The 17,428-nt window shown below is 43.5% G+C and overlaps 1 protein-coding gene across 6 annotated transcripts in view; it reads right to left on the bottom strand.

The window, feature by feature from the left end:
• Nucleotides 1-17,428, bottom strand: part of ERC2 (ELKS/RAB6-interacting/CAST family member 2) — a 1,010,504-nt gene that overhangs the window by 868,282 nt on the left and 124,794 nt on the right. The window contains exon 1 of one of the 6 annotated variants that reach the window (XM_072599032.1): nucleotides 2,036-2,383. The exons of the other annotated variants lie outside the window; for them this stretch is intronic. Coding sequence (XP_072455133.1) covers nucleotides 2,036-2,287 — 252 coding nt within the window. The 5' untranslated portion in view covers nucleotides 2,288-2,383. Of the gene's footprint in view, nucleotides 1-2,035; nucleotides 2,384-17,428 lie in introns of those variants that run through there. 6 annotated transcript variants of the gene reach the window in all.

The raw sequence follows: 17,428 nt of genomic DNA, 5'->3' as shown, positions 1-17,428 counted from the left end.
GGAACCACTGATTCTTTAAGTCAGACCATTCAATTAACATCAAATCCAGCTAGTCCACATCTCTCCATTTTTCCCTACTAAAACAAAACTGATGTCTAGCCATATTGTCTAGCTAGTCTTACACTCGTGGAGTTTATTTTAACACAACAGTATTAGTCTGAATTTTACATAAATTACTATTAATGGGCCCTAATATCACATAACAAGATATGGTATGGTGAGAAAGTTGCTTAATAAGCTAAGTAACGAGGCACAGGAAATAAAGGAACTCCAAGTTACTTGCCCACAGAGAACACAAAAAAGCCAAATGCTCTCACCTGGCCCAGAAAAACTAGATGGTGGGGGGATCATGACATGTTTTCTTCCCTCTTTATTCAATTAACTATAGGAGGAAAAAAAATCTCCCCTGTGGCTTCATCATCATCAAAGTTCCTATCCAAGAAAATCCAAATGGCTCCCGTATGTGTTCCCATTGGTTTGACCACATGTCTCAAGAGGGGTGGTTTTATTTCCATTTTACAGAGGAAGAAATTGAAGCAGGTCAAGAGGTTTGCCCTAGACGGATAGTTGATGCAGGACAGCTAAATGCAGAAATTGAAAAGTATGGTCTCCCATTGGCCACGATCAAAATCTCCTATAACTGACTTCACCAACTTAAAGACTTAGAATTTGATACCATTCACAAGTACCAAAATTTACTTAATAAAAAAGAATAGTAGAAAATTGAAATACAGAAAAGTAAGAGCAACTCAGTTTTATAGGAAAAAAAAACAGGCAAGACCCCACTCTCGGCTCAGCCCAAATTCCAAAACCCTGCAACATATACTACACTCGGAATCTAATCCAGATTTCAGGACTTCTAAAATAAAGAAGGTAAACAGAATGAAAATACAATTATATATGCATGATATACATAGAACACATAATTATTTAAATAGCAAATGGCCAGATGTTCATAACCTATTCAGTCTTAGCCACAAACATGGAAAATATGACTTTCTGGCAGGGTTGAAAAAATTTGTGACCCTAAGCCCTTTTCCACACTATAAGGAAAAACCAAAATGATAAAGCCTTGCTCCAGAAAGCAGTATAAGGTTTCATTGCTATGAAAATTGTCTTCAAGCTACATAAAACTATGAACTGGCTGATGCCCAAAAGTCCGGTATTTTTTTTTTAAATCACTCCACAATGCTTGACAAGCAGACGCTTATCATGTGATGCAGGTTCTTCCACAGGACACAGAGTTCTCTGCAAATTGACTTATGGGACAACAGATCTTGGGAACCCAGTTGGAAAGAACCTTGGAAGTCAACCCCCTCATTTACTATATCAGGAAACTAAGGAACACAAAGTCCAGTCAATCAACAAACATTTATTAAATCCTTACTATGTGCTAAACTGGGGGTACAAAGAAAGATAAAAACACTGTTCCTGCTTTTAAGGAGCTTACAGTCGGATAGTGGAGATAATATGTAATTAGGTACATACAAGGTATATACAAATGGAAGTGTCCAGGGTCACGTAGCTAGACAGTGCTTCAGGTGGGATTTGAACCCACCACTGATTCTAGTGCCCTACCCAGCAGGCCAAATGTCTCTCTGCTTATGCTTAGCCCTTTAAAAGTTAGCATTCCTTAGACTGTAATCAAGTTTTAGGTGTACCTTCCACAGAAATTTTCTCTTTAAAGAACGTGTGTGTTGCCGGGTGGCGGTGGTGGTGGTTTTTAATTTCATATGAAAAGCCTTTCAAACTCCAGTACTAGCCCCAAAATAATCTGCCTAAGGCACAATTCTGACAAAGTCACTCCTTTGGTGTGACTCAATCCCACTCTTTGGTGGGCTCCATCCTTCCTCTGGGAAATATAAATAGTCCAGCCTGTGTTGAAGGCCCTCCAGAATCTGCCCCCACCTCGTCCCCTTCGAGTTCTACATTCTGGCCAAACTGGACTACCACAGCATCTTTAATCTCCACATGCCACCTCCCACCACGCATTTACCCAAGGTGATTCCCTGTCTGAAATGCCATCATTCCTCACCATCTTAGTTTTCTGTATGGCTCTGCTGGAAGGTGACCTCTTCGGGGTAAATCTTCCATGCCATCCCCCTGTCATAGGGAGAACTCTTTCCCTCCTAGTCTTCTTTCTACTATACTTGTTTGTGTACATGTGTTCATCTTCATCGTAGCTGGAGGGAGCCCAGTCACTCACTCTGCATTCCCGATGCCCAGAGGCCCTCACCTTGCCCCTAACCTCTTCTTGTCCTGTGACTCCTGCCGATGCCCTGCTCATATCATCCAGGTAAGACTAACTGGTATAGATGCCCTCTCAGCCCCTTAGCCTCCCTATCCCTTCCATCTCCTCTGCAAACTGTAACCAGATTACCCAGGCAGTCACGCTCACCTCTGGAGAGGGGAATTTGAACTACTCCCCTCCTTTGTGACTTCCCAGGTCACAATGCCCCTTCCTGGCGACCACCCCCTTGTATGTATTGTCCTTCCTGGTAGAAGGTAAGCTCCTTGGTGGCAATGACTGTCTTGTTTTTGGATTTGAATCCCTAGCCTTTAACACAAGAACTGGCACATGGTAAGCACTTAATGATCTCTGTGATGTTTCCCAGAGAAGAGGATACAAGCTCTTCAGGAGAAGGGGCTGTTTTCGGCCTTTGTCTCCCCAGTGGCCAAGCACATGCCCTAACTCCTCACAGCTGACTCTTAAAAAAATCTGTTTATTGGGTTAAACTCGTTGAATAAAATGGTAAATATGAAATTGTACTTCCTTATACAGGGTGTCTCAAAAGTCTTCATGCAGTTTTAAAGCTTTAATAACATAAAACTACAGGAAGACTTTTGGGACAAATTGTATTTTTTAAAAATAATCTTAATAAGAAAGGAAAGGCAGGGTGAAGTAGTAAACAGCTGTTTTCTAAGCCAGGATGATATGTGCTCAGATTCCCCCTCTGACACATACTCTCTGTGGAACCATGGGTAAATCAATTGACTAAACCTGTCCATGGTCCAGACAGCTCTGCTCCTCTGTGTGTATACAAAGAGCTCCCCACTGGCAGTTTCCCACACTGACAAAATGCTGGAGGTGATTTGTAAAGAGGAAAATTTACTAGAAAAGTATGAAAATTTGCTAAAGCATTTCTGGTCTCCTTCAAAGTGACCAGTCATCACCAGCTGTGTTGTGAGGATCACATGTTTATGTGCTACATGCGTAGTACATGCATGTGTGCTATGGACACTACATGTCTGTCACATGCATGCCACATGCCATCTCATGGGATCACAGATCAAGAGCTAGAAGGGACCTCAGCAACCACCTAAGTGAAGTCTCCACTTTGCAGCAGAGGAAACTGAGTCCACAGAGTTAAGAGACTTCCCCAAGAAGTAATGAGCACAGTCAGGATATGAACTCAGCTCCTCCTGCTGCAGAGTCCTTACTCTACCCCTTGGAGTGCTGTGGCCAAACAGGGCTATCAAACTCAAGCAGAAACGGGGGCTACTCTGCCAGACAGAAAGACCTAGAAAACCTACCTATAATCCATTGTACTTTTATTTGTTTTGCTAAATGTTTCCCAAACTTTAATCTGCTTGGTTGACTCTCTGTTGTACACATAGTAATACCAGGGCTACAGCTTGGGTAGTACCCAGCACACAAGTGCCACGTGCTACTTATTCACCACACTCGCTGGCCACTATATACCTACCGCATGCATGTTACATGCAGCCACACTACCATGCCATACACCTTACATATATCCACAGTAAAAACAGATCACATGAGAGATCTCCATCACATGCATGTACACATCATGTGTGTGGCACATGCTACATATTATATACATGCGCACTATCTCTATCAGCAGGTAGTACATGCATAACAAAGACATGCTACACACATCCACACTGCATATACCCCATCTGTGTAACTACCACATGCATGTGACATATTACACACATATATAGAAATATATGTTCTTTATGTATATACCATTGACCTCCTAGACATGCTACTTGTTACAAGCATTCCGTGGTGCCCTGTACACTCATATGGAAGAGACTGCGTTCTATCCTAGCCAAAGCCATAGCTGAACACTGCAAAAGGTGGGATGTGCCTGGGCCCATGCTTTTTATTAGGCATTACGTTTTCTTATGCTTGCTGGCACAATTCCTTTCAGTATGCTGAGTAAAAGACCCACCCGTGACAGATGAGGACAAGGGACAGGCCCCTCTGTGGTCAGGGCATCCCAGTAAACCGAGGGCTTCAGGAGAGGATGACCCACATTGCATCTGCCAGGCTGTCTGTGGTGACTCTCCCTGGCAAGTTGTGGGTCATGATTGGGAATAAGACATAATATTTCCACAGAACATGTGGCTACAGTCTGTTACAGAAAGTTCCTTTCCTGGGAACTTAACCAGAAAAAAGCAACTCACTATTTCTGTACCTGGTCCTGGGCTTTCTCCTTGGGAGGGGAAGAGGTAAGCACCCTTCTGCCCCAGTGGATCATCCACGGATGATTTTCAAATTCCATAGATGGGAAGTGGCTTCCTGAGCCTCACAAAAGAACTTTGGCAAAGATGTTGGACATCTGTGCAGGTGGCCCTCACGCTAACCTCAGTCTTGGAGGCAAGCCTCTCTGGCAGCTGATGTCCCTGCGGGCACGTTTGGCGTCCCTTTGATCACAAACTCACAAAGAAGTCCTTCCTTAGGGTCACAGGTCACATCAGCTTTGCCTCCCAGTAGAATGGAAGCTTCCTGAGGACAGAAATTGTTTTCTTTTTCTTTTTGTCTCTGGATACTCAGCATGCAGTAAGTGCTTAATCAATGTTTGTTGGATTATACTAAATTAAGCTTATTCAGTTCACCAACCAAAGGTGGCAGGCTACTCTAGCAAGAGACAACTTCCCCTTTCCAATGCTTCCCCCGCATGACCTCAACCCCCTCCCCAGCTCCCTAATGAGTCTATGTTCAGACAAAGACATCACCATTGGTTGCATAAAGCTACTGCCTGCCTACCCCACTGGGTTCATTAGACAGTCCTCCCCTTGCCAAGTCTGCTCCCTGGCACGGCCAAATTGGCCAAGCATTTGGCCTCCATCTTTGTCCCCAGCATCCTCCCTCCTCCCCTCCACTTCATACTGGGCCTGCATTCCACTCACTCCCTCTTCCCTTTGGGTACCATTTTACAGTGATTCATTCTTCCAAGGGGAGGCTGAGTGAGCCCCCTGCCCCTGGAGATGATGATGGAGGAGGAGGAGGGAAGGACTGAGATTTCTTCAGTAGAGGAGATGTGGATGAGGAAATCACCTGTCCCAAGACAGACCAGTCCCATCTTTGCCAGGTTACAAGGCTGGTTCTCTATCCTCAATGCTTCTGGGCTGCCTCCTCTCATCAGAACAATAGACATTATCTGCAGCACCTAATCCTTAACCAAATGCTTGCTATACATCACCTCATTTGAGCCTCACAAGGGCACAGCGAGGTAGGGGCTGCAGCTACGCTCGTTTTACAGAGAACACTAAGACACAGAGCATGTAAGTGACCGGTTCAGGGTCACACAGCTTAGGAAGCATCTCAGCTGGGATCCCAACCCTAGTCCTCCTGACTCCTGTACTCCATTCTCTGCACTGTGCGTTCTAAAACTTTTGGGGGAGAATGATTTATAATTTTTCTTAAAAGTCTGGAAGCAATCTCAACATCCATCACTGAAATATTACACTACAAGGGAGACCAGTGGATGTGAGGAAGATGAAGAAATATGAAAAGAATGCTGTGAAATGTTGGAAAGTGCAGAAAGTCAATTAGAAAAGCAGAATAGACACCGTAGTGATTTGGGGGTTGGAGTCTGGACTTGGGATTTTATCTACAGAGGGAACTCCAGGTAGAAATACTCCCTCCACCAGTGCAGATCAGTCCCCTGTCTGTAACGCAAGGGCTAAGAGGCTTTGCCCTATTGACAACTAATATGTAGGATAAATAGATCACAGACCTAGAATTGGGTGGGACCTCAGAAACCTAGTCTAAACCCCTCGTTTTACTGTGGAGGTAGGGGACTTGTCCAAGGTCTCAGAGGCTGTGTTCCTCAGAGGCAGAATGTGAGCCCAAGTCCTCTGACTCCAAAGCTAACACTCTTCACTGCAGAATAGGCCTCTGCCCACAATGCTACACTGCCCTTTTATGGTAGTTATGTAGCCCATCTGGAGAAGGAGACTTCGAGGGAAGGCCTGAATCAACCATCTCATTTGATTAATTAATAAAGTATTTAAAATTTAATGATTAGTTGTAACTGGAATAAAATTTAATTAAAACCCATCATATTTATTTAAATATGAAGTTATAAAATGCCTTATTGGTTTATTGATATTTGGTATTGAGTTTAATAGTAAATGAACACTGCCAGAAGAAACTGTCATTTATCTCACCGGGATAAAAATTCCTCCTCCGCACCTCCCATCTGAAGAGCTAACCATGGCAGTCCAACCTCGGAGAAAAAAAAGTGACTTCCCCAAGGTCACCCGGAAACCAGAGGCACCACACCGTGAACAACACATCACCTCATTTTTTAAGATTCTAAAATTATTTTTAAAGCAATAGTGATTCCCTTAGGGACCAAACTGAATGTCTGGGGGGGCGGGGCTGAGGATGGGGGCCTGGATGGGTTCAAGACTGTAGCTCAAGTTCATATCTGCCTCTTGCCGACCATGAGGCCCTGGGCCCATTGCTTCCCTGTGCCTCATTTTCCTCATCTGTAAGATGAGTGGGTAGACTAAGTGATCTCTGAGGCCTTTCTGCTCTTAATCTAGAATCCAACCAAGGAGAGGAATTCAGAAAGAACTTTGGGGAAGCCTCACACATCTTCAGGCTCAAAAAGCTTGCCAAATGCCTTTCAATCCTGGTGTCCTCTGATCCTCACAACAGCCCCGTGCGATGGGCACTACAGGCTCTGCAGTGAGTGACCTTGGGCAAGTCACTTAACCTCAATGTGCCTCAGTTTCCTCCTGCATAAAATGCGAATAATAATAGCGCCTACCTCCAAGGGGTGCTGTGAGGAGCCAAGGAGGTCATGTTTGTAAGGGTTTTGTAAACTCTAAAGAGCTATAAATACACTAGGCATTATTATCATTCACCACTGGATTGACAGACTGGTTAGTCACTGTGTTGCATGGCTTTGCTCCCCTGGCTTTCTTTGTTACAAGGGAAGATTGTTTGGGAGTGGGGAGGAGGGGGGGGAGGGAGAGAGGGAGGGGGAGAGAGAGAGAGAGAGAGAGAGAGGAGGGAAAGAGAAGCGAGAAAAGGAGAGAAGAGAAAAGGGGAGACAGAGGGAGGAAAGGGGAGAGAGGAGGGGAGGGGGAAGGGGAAGAGAGGTGAGAGGTATGGGAAGAGGGGAGGGGAAGGAAGGGGAGAAAGGGGAGAGAGGGGAGAGGGACAGGGAGAGGGGATGAGAGAGGGACAGGGAGAGGGGAGGGGAGGGGGGGAAGGGAGAGAGAGGAAGGGGGAAAGGGGGGGAGGGGAAGGGAGAGAGGGGGAGATTTCCTTACATGACTATAAGAAAAAAAAAACAAAAAGTCTCAATAAATCTCTTTTAAACAAAATAAGCACAGTGCACCAAACAGCCTCCATTCTCTGACCTTTGAGAAGTATTATAAATGGATTTATTCCCCACATGGAAGCACAAGCCCAGAGAAATGTCAGGTATCGGGGGACCACGGACACATAACATCATAGACTGAGTCAAAGCAAAACCACAGAAGATAATCATGAAACCCCTTCTCTATGCAGGACACCATGATAGGCCTTGGGAGAGATCCCAAATGGACATTAGCAGCTGTTGATGACCTCAAGAAGAGTGAAGAGACGGAGGGGGATGGGGGAGACCAATACAAACAACTCTCACATAAAACAGGCTGTGCTAAGTGTTCAAGGGAAGGAATTCTAATAATAACTCACATTTACACAGCACTTTAAGATTGACAAAAACACTTTCTGAAAACATTATCTCATTTGATCCTCATAAACACCCTGGGAGGTAGGTGCTAGTATTGTGCCCATTTTACAGATGAGGAAACTTTGCAAAGCCTTAAGTGCTATGGAAATGCTGGTAGTGCTAATGAGGATGAGGATGGCGATGAAGAAGAAGAAGAAGAAGAAGAAGAAGAAGAAGAAGAAGAAGAAGAAGAAGAAGAAGAAGAAGAAGAAGAAGGAGGAGAAGGAGAAGGAGAAGAAGAAGAAGAAGAAGAAGAAGAAGAAGAAGAAGGAGAAGGAGAAGGAGAAGGAGAAGAAGAAGAAGAAGATGATGACGATGATGATGATGATGGAGGAGGGGATATGGGAAGATGATGGTCTTCAAGTATTTAAGTGCCTTCATTTAGAAGAGAAATTAGATTTAGCAAAACTAGGAAAGACGAGTGGAAATTACAAAGAGAATTTAGGCTTAATGTAAAGAGAGCTTTCTCCTAAGGAGTCACCTGAACATGCAGTGCAGGGCACTGCCTCAACGTGGTGGGCTTTGCCCTCCCTGGAGGTCTGCAAGCCTGAGCTGGAAGCCCACTTGTCAAGAATGCTGCAGAAGGAACCCTCGGTCAGCCACTGGCTGGACTTGCTGACCTCAGAACCCTTGGAATTCCAACTCTAGGGAGCCCCAACATTCTGGGGACAGGCATGGTATGGTCCTTTGCTTCATTTAAATTCATCCAGGAGTGACTGCATCAGGTCCCAGAGAAATCAGGCTTTGCCTGGAGGTAGCTAACCTGAATAATATTGCATTATCGATGTGGAAAAATTGAGCTATTTTCTATGGAGGCATATTCTTATACTTGTTGCTAATAATAACGGTTCCCCTTAGCAGAGGGATTCTGGCAAGCTGAAAAATGTGTCTGCATCCAGATATATTACCTACTTTTTATTCAAGATTCTTTCACCGATCTTTAAACCAGCAAAGAGCCCAGATCTCTGTTCCGAGTCCAGTAAAAGCATTTCCAAACCAGATCTTGCAAAGCGCTCTGTCTCTCCCAGATATTTATTTTGCTTTATAGTTCACCAGAGACCTCTAAAGCAGAAAACAGAAAAGGAATCGCTTTCAAGTTTGGATCTGGAACACAGCTCACCTATGGAGTCCAGCCCAAATAGCGAGAAAATACCTCTCAGAGCAGATGCTGCCGGGCCAGAAACAAAGGCATTATTGAATGGAGGAAGTATTGACATCGGAGCACGCCTTAACGGAATAACTTACTCGGGCCAGGGCCTGTTGGCGGGTTTCCTAATAAGATGAAACAAGCTGGAGCTGTTGCAGGTTTCAAAACGCTTAGGGGGCCACACCAGAAACATGGCCAGAGGCCAAGGGTGGCAACGCAAATCGAGAAATGTTGGTTCCTTCAGCGAGCCAGCAAGAAGTACAGCATTGCTATGATCCCGTTTGTCTGCTCTACCTGGTGACCAGGTGGGGCTGGAGGTGGGAATCCAGAGTGAGTGAGAGGCAGCAATGCGGGAGGACCTTGAGCAACTATAAAATGTCACCCTTCCCCTTCATTTTCTTCCTCTTGGTACAAAAATGGAAGTGGGGGGGCTATGGGTAGAGAATATTGCACACTCTGCCAGATAGGGTCATTCTGTCAATCAGTTTTTGCCTGTTTTCCTTTGTTAGCAAGGGTTTCATGGGTGAGTAAAATGTTGAGAAATGATTGTGGAATAAAGGACAGCCCTGGAGTTCAAGAAGGCCTGGGTTCAAGTGCTCCTTCTCACCCATGCTGGCTGTGGGACTGTGAATTTAACCTCTCTAGAACTTAGTTTTGTCACTTGTAATGAGAACAATATCACCTACCTAGAAGGAGTGACGTGAGGGTCCAATGAAATAAGACTAAGAAACAATGCTCAAGTAGGGACCGCGGAGAGCTGGAAGGGTAGAGGTCTACGTCAGAAAAGTGAGCATTACGGTTAGGGTCCAAGTAGGGATGGGGCTAAAGGAATCATTGGGCGGGTTCCTGGGTTCTTTCACAAACCTTAAAGTGCGAAGTAAATAGTGGCTACTCTTGTCACCATCATCATTATTATGACCATTAATAACAGCCATACAGGTCTTTTACAATGAGATACATAATAGTAGCATGCAGCTTATAGCTTCTAAGACTATAAGCAACAGGTAGGTTGATATCTGCATTGGCGGGGAGACTTTCCATGCTGGACATTCTTTACACCAATCAATCAATCAACAAGCATGTGGCAGGGCACTGTGCTAAAGAAGCTTATGAAATAAGGGCACTTCTCCAAAATGGTCAGTTACAAATGAGATACCCCTCCCCATTGGCGGAAAAAGCCAAGTGTTCCCTACACCTAAGCAACCCTAGGTCTGAACAGAAACAAAGTTATTTTAGGCACAAAGAGAAAGGGGAAAGAAAATCTATGAGCATCTATTTTTACAGGGAAGATGGCATGAGAAGAATGCAGGATCTCGGATTTCGAGCAAGGGACCATCTAGACCAGGCCCTCATTTTACAGATGAAGAAACTGAGGACCAGAAAGTCATCTAAATGATTTGCCCAGAGTCACACTGGTAGTAAATGGCTGAGCTGAGATTTGAACCCAGGTCCTCTGTCTCTATGTCCAACCTCCCGTGGCTGCCTCTGAGCCAGTGCTCAGACTTTGGGTTTACCCTTTTAAAGGAGGCCCCCTGCCAGCTCTGCCCTTTTAAAGCAGGCTGAGGGAATGCTGATCTCATCAGCAAAGTCTAGGGAGGCTCTCGAAAGGCCATTTAGCTGACGTCCCTTTCTCCAGGCAAGACCACACCTGGGGTCCCAGACAGAGCAAATCCCCCCCACCCTGCTCTTAAAGAACTCTCCTATGCCAACCCAAGAGCTAACTGCCTGAACTAAAACAAAATGCCTTGTGACAGCTCATTGAAATCTCTAAGAGCCCTTTTCAGTTCCTGCCCTCCTTAGAGAGAGAGGGAAAACAGACCACAAATCTCCAAAACTGCCACCAGGCAACATTTATTCAAATTGAATCCAATCCACTGCCATAATTCCTGACCCACCCGCCATTTTTCTCCTTAGTGCCATCTAAATCCTTCAGTTAAATATTCCTCCTGACTTCCCATCCAATGGGGAGACGCAGAGGGTATGAGCAGACTTTAAGACATTATAAAAACAGTGGTTGTGATGGAGGACTGGTACAAAGGATAGCCCCAAAGAGGTATGTGACCCAAAAAGAGGAACAGGCAAAGTGGGAAGGTAGAGAGATAACCAATGGACAGTCCATGTGCTGCAACCTTGAGAGGTAAGTGCTATGATTATCCCCATTTTACAGATGAGAAAAGTGAGGCAAACAAGGGTTAAGAGACTTGACCAGGGTCACACTACTAGTGAGTGTCAGAGGCTGGATTCAAACTCAAGTCTTCCCGACTCCGGACTCAGTGCTGTAGCCACTGCACCACCTAGCTACCCTTTTATTAGCTAGAATTCTGCCTGCATCATCTTCAAGGGCCCAGGATCCCCTTCATGCCATGATATGGCGCCAGAGGACAATTTGATCCTGACTCAGACTTAGCAACACAAAAAAATATGTATTTATCATGTGCCCACTGCGCATAGAACATCTTGCTACGTGCCATGGAAAACGGAGACTTTCACTAAAATGTAACACCTATTTCCAAAGAGTTCAAAGTGAGAAAATAGATATATCTCCCTCAAATAGGTCAGAAAGAGAAAGGTCCCATATATACCAATGCATTCATTGCAGCATTTTTACATTTAGGAAAAAAGGGGGTGCCTATTGATTGAGAAATAGATGAATGAGTTGTGCTATAGGAACACAGTGGAACATTACTGCCGCATGAGAAGTTGTGAACATGAGAGATTCAGAGAAGTACGGGAAGACTTAGAGGAGCTGACGCCAAGAGAAGTGAGGAAACCAGAAGAACGGTATACACAGTGTCTACAACAAAGGAAATGAATTCAACAGCCGCTGCCACAGCACTGCTTTCTGTTAGTATTTACGCAGTGCTTAAGGTTTGCAAAGTATTTTGCCTATTACTCATTTGATTTCTTAAAAACTGAATTATTATAAGGAATGGCTCTTTGGGAAGGGAAAGGGGAAGAACATAGCATGGGGGAATCTAAGTAGGGAGGAAACGTAAGTTGTCAATAAAAATCCATTTAAAAGAAAGAATTAAATTGGGTTGAAACAAAATAAAAACAAAACTAAACAGCAGCCAAACTCAGATCATCAGAAGCTACACGGCACAGCAGACAGAGCACTGGGCTTGGAGTCAGGAGGACCTGAGTTCAACGTTTGCCTCAGAAAGTTCACTAGCTACATGACCCTGGGCAAGTCACTTAACTGCTACTGACCTCAGTTTACTCGTCTGTTAAGATGAAGGCAATAATAGAACCTAAGCGCCAAGGCTGTTGTGAGAATAAATGAGATCCCTGTAAAGTGCTTTGCAAACGTTAAATTACCGTATAAAACTTAGCTATTATTATGATTACTTTCCCTAAAACCTAACGCCTATTTCCAAAGGTCTTACACTCCATAGTAACGTAATAGACATTGCAATCTCAGTCCTGGAGAATCTACGACTACTTCCCTCTTCTAAATAGAAAGGTGGAAAATAATGGATACAGAATGGTGCCCACATTATCACTGCGTAAATCATTTTTGGTTAACTTCTTTATTGTGATCAACGGTGGGGAATGGAGCAGGAAAGGACTGGTGCAAAAATGAAAGAAACTGATAAAACTTTCAAAAAATGTAATCGTTCCGTATGGCAACAATAAAGTGAGCCTTCGAAGGGCAAAGACAAAAGAGGAAAAAATGGAACAATGTTTTTTATAAAGCCTGTCCTACTGAACAGTGCTTAGCACGTAGTAGGGACTTAATACACACTTGTCGATGGATTAATTGAATGCTGCAGGTAAGAAAAATGAGTGACTGAAGAAAGTGAACCCAAGGATTTTGTCCCTGTTGTCAGTTTTCTTTGGCTAAAACAATAAGAGAAGATACTATTTGAAGCAAAAAACATAAGAACGTATCACTGAGGTACACTAATCATCTAACTCGGTCTATATTTGTCCCCACTTTTAATACTGCATAGTTAACATTCAGCTTTTTCACTCAATTCAACATGCATTTATTATTACAAATGATCTTGGGATAAATTATACAAATCCACACCCTTCTCCCCAACCCACAAGCGAAGGGAGAAGAAGCAGTTACTAAAAGCCATCTGGCGTTCTTGCGTCTCGACGCTTGTTCATTTTAATCAGAAAACTGTTACATTTCACTGTCATTTATTGTAGCATATTAAACACGTGCATTTAGAAAGCCATATCTTTTCCCAAAGTCAGACAAAATTTATTTTCACTCCACAGAGAGTGGATCTTGAGGCTTTCTAAATCCCACATGACAATTAATAGACTGATTTCAAGAGGTGGTTGGAGTTTACGAAAATTCAGGATGAACTCTTTTCCTCATGCATATATTCTCAGTCTAAGAGATGGCGTGATAAAGCAGCTAGGAAGCCGGCCTGGAAGCCAAGAAGATCAGGTCCGCATTTGCTGTGTGACCCAGGGAAAGTCACTTCATCTTTCAGTGCTCAGAGTCTAGCAGGTAGAGAAAAGGTTCTGATCTGCTCTGATAGCAACAGGAACTGGAATCTTCTCGTTAGGCAGATGACTGAATCAATGAAGTAACAAGTTCCATTTGTAAACTACATTAATCATTTTCAGAGGCGCTTTGAAGGGAATCTGCACAAATCATTTCTCCCATTACACAAGCATCACCCATTCGGGATACTAGGGTACTTGGACTTACATGACTTGGTAGTGACCCCTAGGCAGCACAGAGTACTGCTCAGGAAGACCTAAATTCAAATCCAGCCTATAACCCTGGACAAATCATTTACCTCTGTCTCCTTTGGTGTCCCCAACTGTAAAATGGGGATGATACTAGCACTTCCCTCCGAAGGTTGTTAGGATGAAAAAATGAGATAATATTTGCAAAGTGTTTAACACAGTGCCTGACGCCAAGTTAACAAATATTTCAAAATATTTTCCAAATGATCTTGTGTTTATTTTTGTCTGTATTTTATATGTAATTTTATGCGCAAATGTTTTCTCTTCCATTAGAATGCAAACATCATTAGAGCAAGGGCTCCTTCATCTTTGTCTTTGGATCTCTAGCACCGAACTAGTACACAGTAGGCATTTAATAAATGCTTACTGAGGAATCAAAGATATGGCTGGAAACTCATGGAGCTAACCAAAAAGGAAATGTTCAGAAATCCAACTTAACCCTACAAGCATTTATTAGGCACCTACTGTGTGCTAGGCACGGAGGATGCAAAGACAAAATGACACTGTTCCTGCTCTCTGGGAGCTCCTATTCCAAGAGGAGTGACAATACGTTCATGCACAGAGGTCTATAAAAACATACAAAGTAAATATAAGGTAATATATTCTGTGGATATTAAGGCACTCAAGATAAAAGTGAACCAAATGATAGGATTTCACATTTGAATGTAACTGGAAAACAAGTGGGGGGGTGTGGTCTTCAAAGAATTCTCTCTAGCGCAGCCCTTTTTGAATTGTCTTTTCTCGGAATGATCATTTTAAACAACTGAAGGAAATTTTTGATTTCAGGTAGAGATTAGTGAAAATAAAGATACATTTTTTCCCATCCTATTTCACGGACACCCTAAAATCTACTCATGTCCCACCCCTTGACCCCCAGCTCAGAACCTCTCCCCAGACCTATCCATCTGCGCATCTGTATCTCCCTTCCTGACTTGGTGGGCTAGGAATTAGTGTTAGCATCTGCATGATGACTGCTATCTTAACTTAAAAGAGCAGCTTAGAAGGAAAGCTGACCTCTTTAAGAACAGAGCTGGGTTAGGTGACTAAGCGGCTGAGAACTAACCAATCAAAGCCTATATTTTGACTTCTTTTATATCCCCAGCACCTAGCACAATGCCTGACCCATAGTAGGTGCTTAGTAAATGCTGACTGATTGATTAATTGACAGATGCTCTGGTCTGGTCTATGGCCTTTAAGGAGTAAAACTGGAGGGCAGAGGGCTGAGAGTCTGAAGAAAGGCCTGCATCGAAAGCAGAAAAATTAGGGATGTTAGATGAGCTGGAGGTTCGATGTGACTGGACCAAACCTGCACTTCAAAACAAAGAGCTGGGAGAGAACCACTCTAGTGTGGAGGGGAACTCTGCCTGACATTCCCAGGGACCCCTCTCAAGGAAGGGGACAGAGAAATTCTGTGGTTATCACCTGCTCTCCAGAGACAAGCTGTAAAGTTAAGGTAACAAGAATGTTAAGCCTTGATGAGACTCTTTGACAGAGAGTCAAAGACGGAGGCAAGAGGAAATACAAGTTAAAAAAAAAAAAAGAAGCTCAAGGGTCTGATCCAGGTCAAGAACAGGTAAAGATCCAGAGTCTTTGAGATAGTTTCCATTGAAAATGAGGAAGTCTTGCACATAGTAGGTACTTTTTAAAGGTGGGTAATTTCACTTCCGGGGGAAGCAGTAGATAGAGCACTGGGCCTGTAAGCAGGAAGCCTCCTCTTTGTAAGTTCAAATCCAGCCTAGTTAGGTGACCCTGGGCAAGTCACTTAACCTTGTTTCCCTCAGTTTCCTAATCTGTTAAATGAGCTGGAGAAAGAAAGGGCAAACCCCTCCAGTATCTTTGCCAAGAAAACTTCAAATGGGGTCAAGAAGAATCAGACATGACTGAAAAACAACTCAACAATAACAATTTTTTCCATGACAGCGATGTACCACCATGTATACATCACACCTGCTAAAAATTTAAGTATAAGTTAGATAGTTTTAAAAGTTGGGAGAAACATTAACTGAACCAGATAGCTAATGAACTACTTGGATATATTCTTTTCTGTCTTGATCCAAATCATCTCTCCTCTTAGAGTTTACATGTAGATAAACAATGCTTCGTTTGTGACTATTCTCTTAGTAACAGAGTACTGGGGAAAGAGAAGGGATTTCTACCAGAAGCTCTAGACTCTAATCCCAGCTGCTCTGCATGCATGTTATATGAAACATGGACAGCTGGGTCTCCACTGCTTCATTTCTAAAATGAGGGACCCCCTTCCAAATTCTAATTCTGGAATCTTGCAATCCTGTCATTAGAATTAACAAGAAGCAACCTAAATACTCAAAACAAAGGGGTGTGTTTCACCAAATTATGTCCCATTCATGTCTTGAAATACTGTCCTTTTTTAATCAATGAAAAATACTGGAGAGAAAAAAAGATGCAGACCAGAGATGAACAAACGTTGTCCATCTTAGAATCAAAAAGGGGGGGGGGGGGGGAACCATGTTGCAGGTATGTGGCCACGGTCCAGAAATGAGGGTTCATGTGGGGAACAGTGAGTGGGCCAGTCTGGCTGAAATGCCAAGTGTCTGAGGGGGAGGAATGTGAGACCAATTTGGAAAGGGAGATTGGAACCAGTGTATGGTGGACTTCAAATGCCAGACAGTGGGGATGATGACAGAATCAGGACTCGGAAATCTCGGCCGGCTGGAACAGAAACCTGATAGAGACATGGGGAGAGGGACTGACAAATTAATAGGCAGTGGACGCCATAAAAGTAATCTAGTTAAATGTAATAGTGATAAAGCAAGTTTAAGTAACCATATTGGTATATGGAGTTTATAATTGTAAACTCAAAGCTAGAAGAAGGGACCATGGACTAATTGGTGCTCATTTATCTGAGTACACCCTGTATGAGCAGTGACACACAGAGCCCATCACACAGCAGCCACCAGCCCCACTTTCCCATTGCTACACCTTTGCTCATGACATTCTCACCACCTGCGATCCCCTACCTTCACAGCACCTCTACCTTAAGGTGGAGGAAAACAGTAAGATCAGCAGCACTCCTCAGGAAAAAGAACCATGGCCATTCTCCACCACAAAGCACATCAAGAAAAACTGATGGGAGGTTTTAAGCCTGATAAAATCCTGAATTTAACCTGGATTTTAAATTAACTGTATTTAACCTGTATTTAATCCTGAACACTTAACCTGCATTTTCCCATTCCTTTCCCTTTTCCCTTTGAAAAGAGACTCTTGCAGATCTGGAACATAACTGATAGCAAAAGCTTCTTGCAAATATATTTCCTGCAAATGTACTAGCAATTTTTGGAAAGCTCACTCATCAAGATGCTGAAGAGGGCTTGATGAGTCATCTGTGGGTGAGGATGGAGAAGAAGATGACATCCTAGAGTCATTCTGGTTTCTTTCTTGTAGGAAGTCAACTGTTAACCTATTTGCTATCCAAAATGTCCAATCATGCCCAGGTCTGCTTTTATAGTGCAAAAACCCACCAAAGACACACTCTGTGACTTCATCCACATCAAGTTCCCTTCCACCCAACACACGCAGATCACAACCTGCCCATCCCATGTGACTC

Source organism: Notamacropus eugenii, chromosome 3 (genome assembly GCF_028372415.1).
Source record: "Notamacropus eugenii isolate mMacEug1 chromosome 3, mMacEug1.pri_v2, whole genome shotgun sequence".
NCBI classification, from domain to species: domain Eukaryota; kingdom Metazoa; phylum Chordata; class Mammalia; order Diprotodontia; family Macropodidae; genus Notamacropus; species Notamacropus eugenii.
Note: the sequence above shows the minus strand (reverse complement) of the source record. Positions and strands in the feature narration are given on the sequence as shown.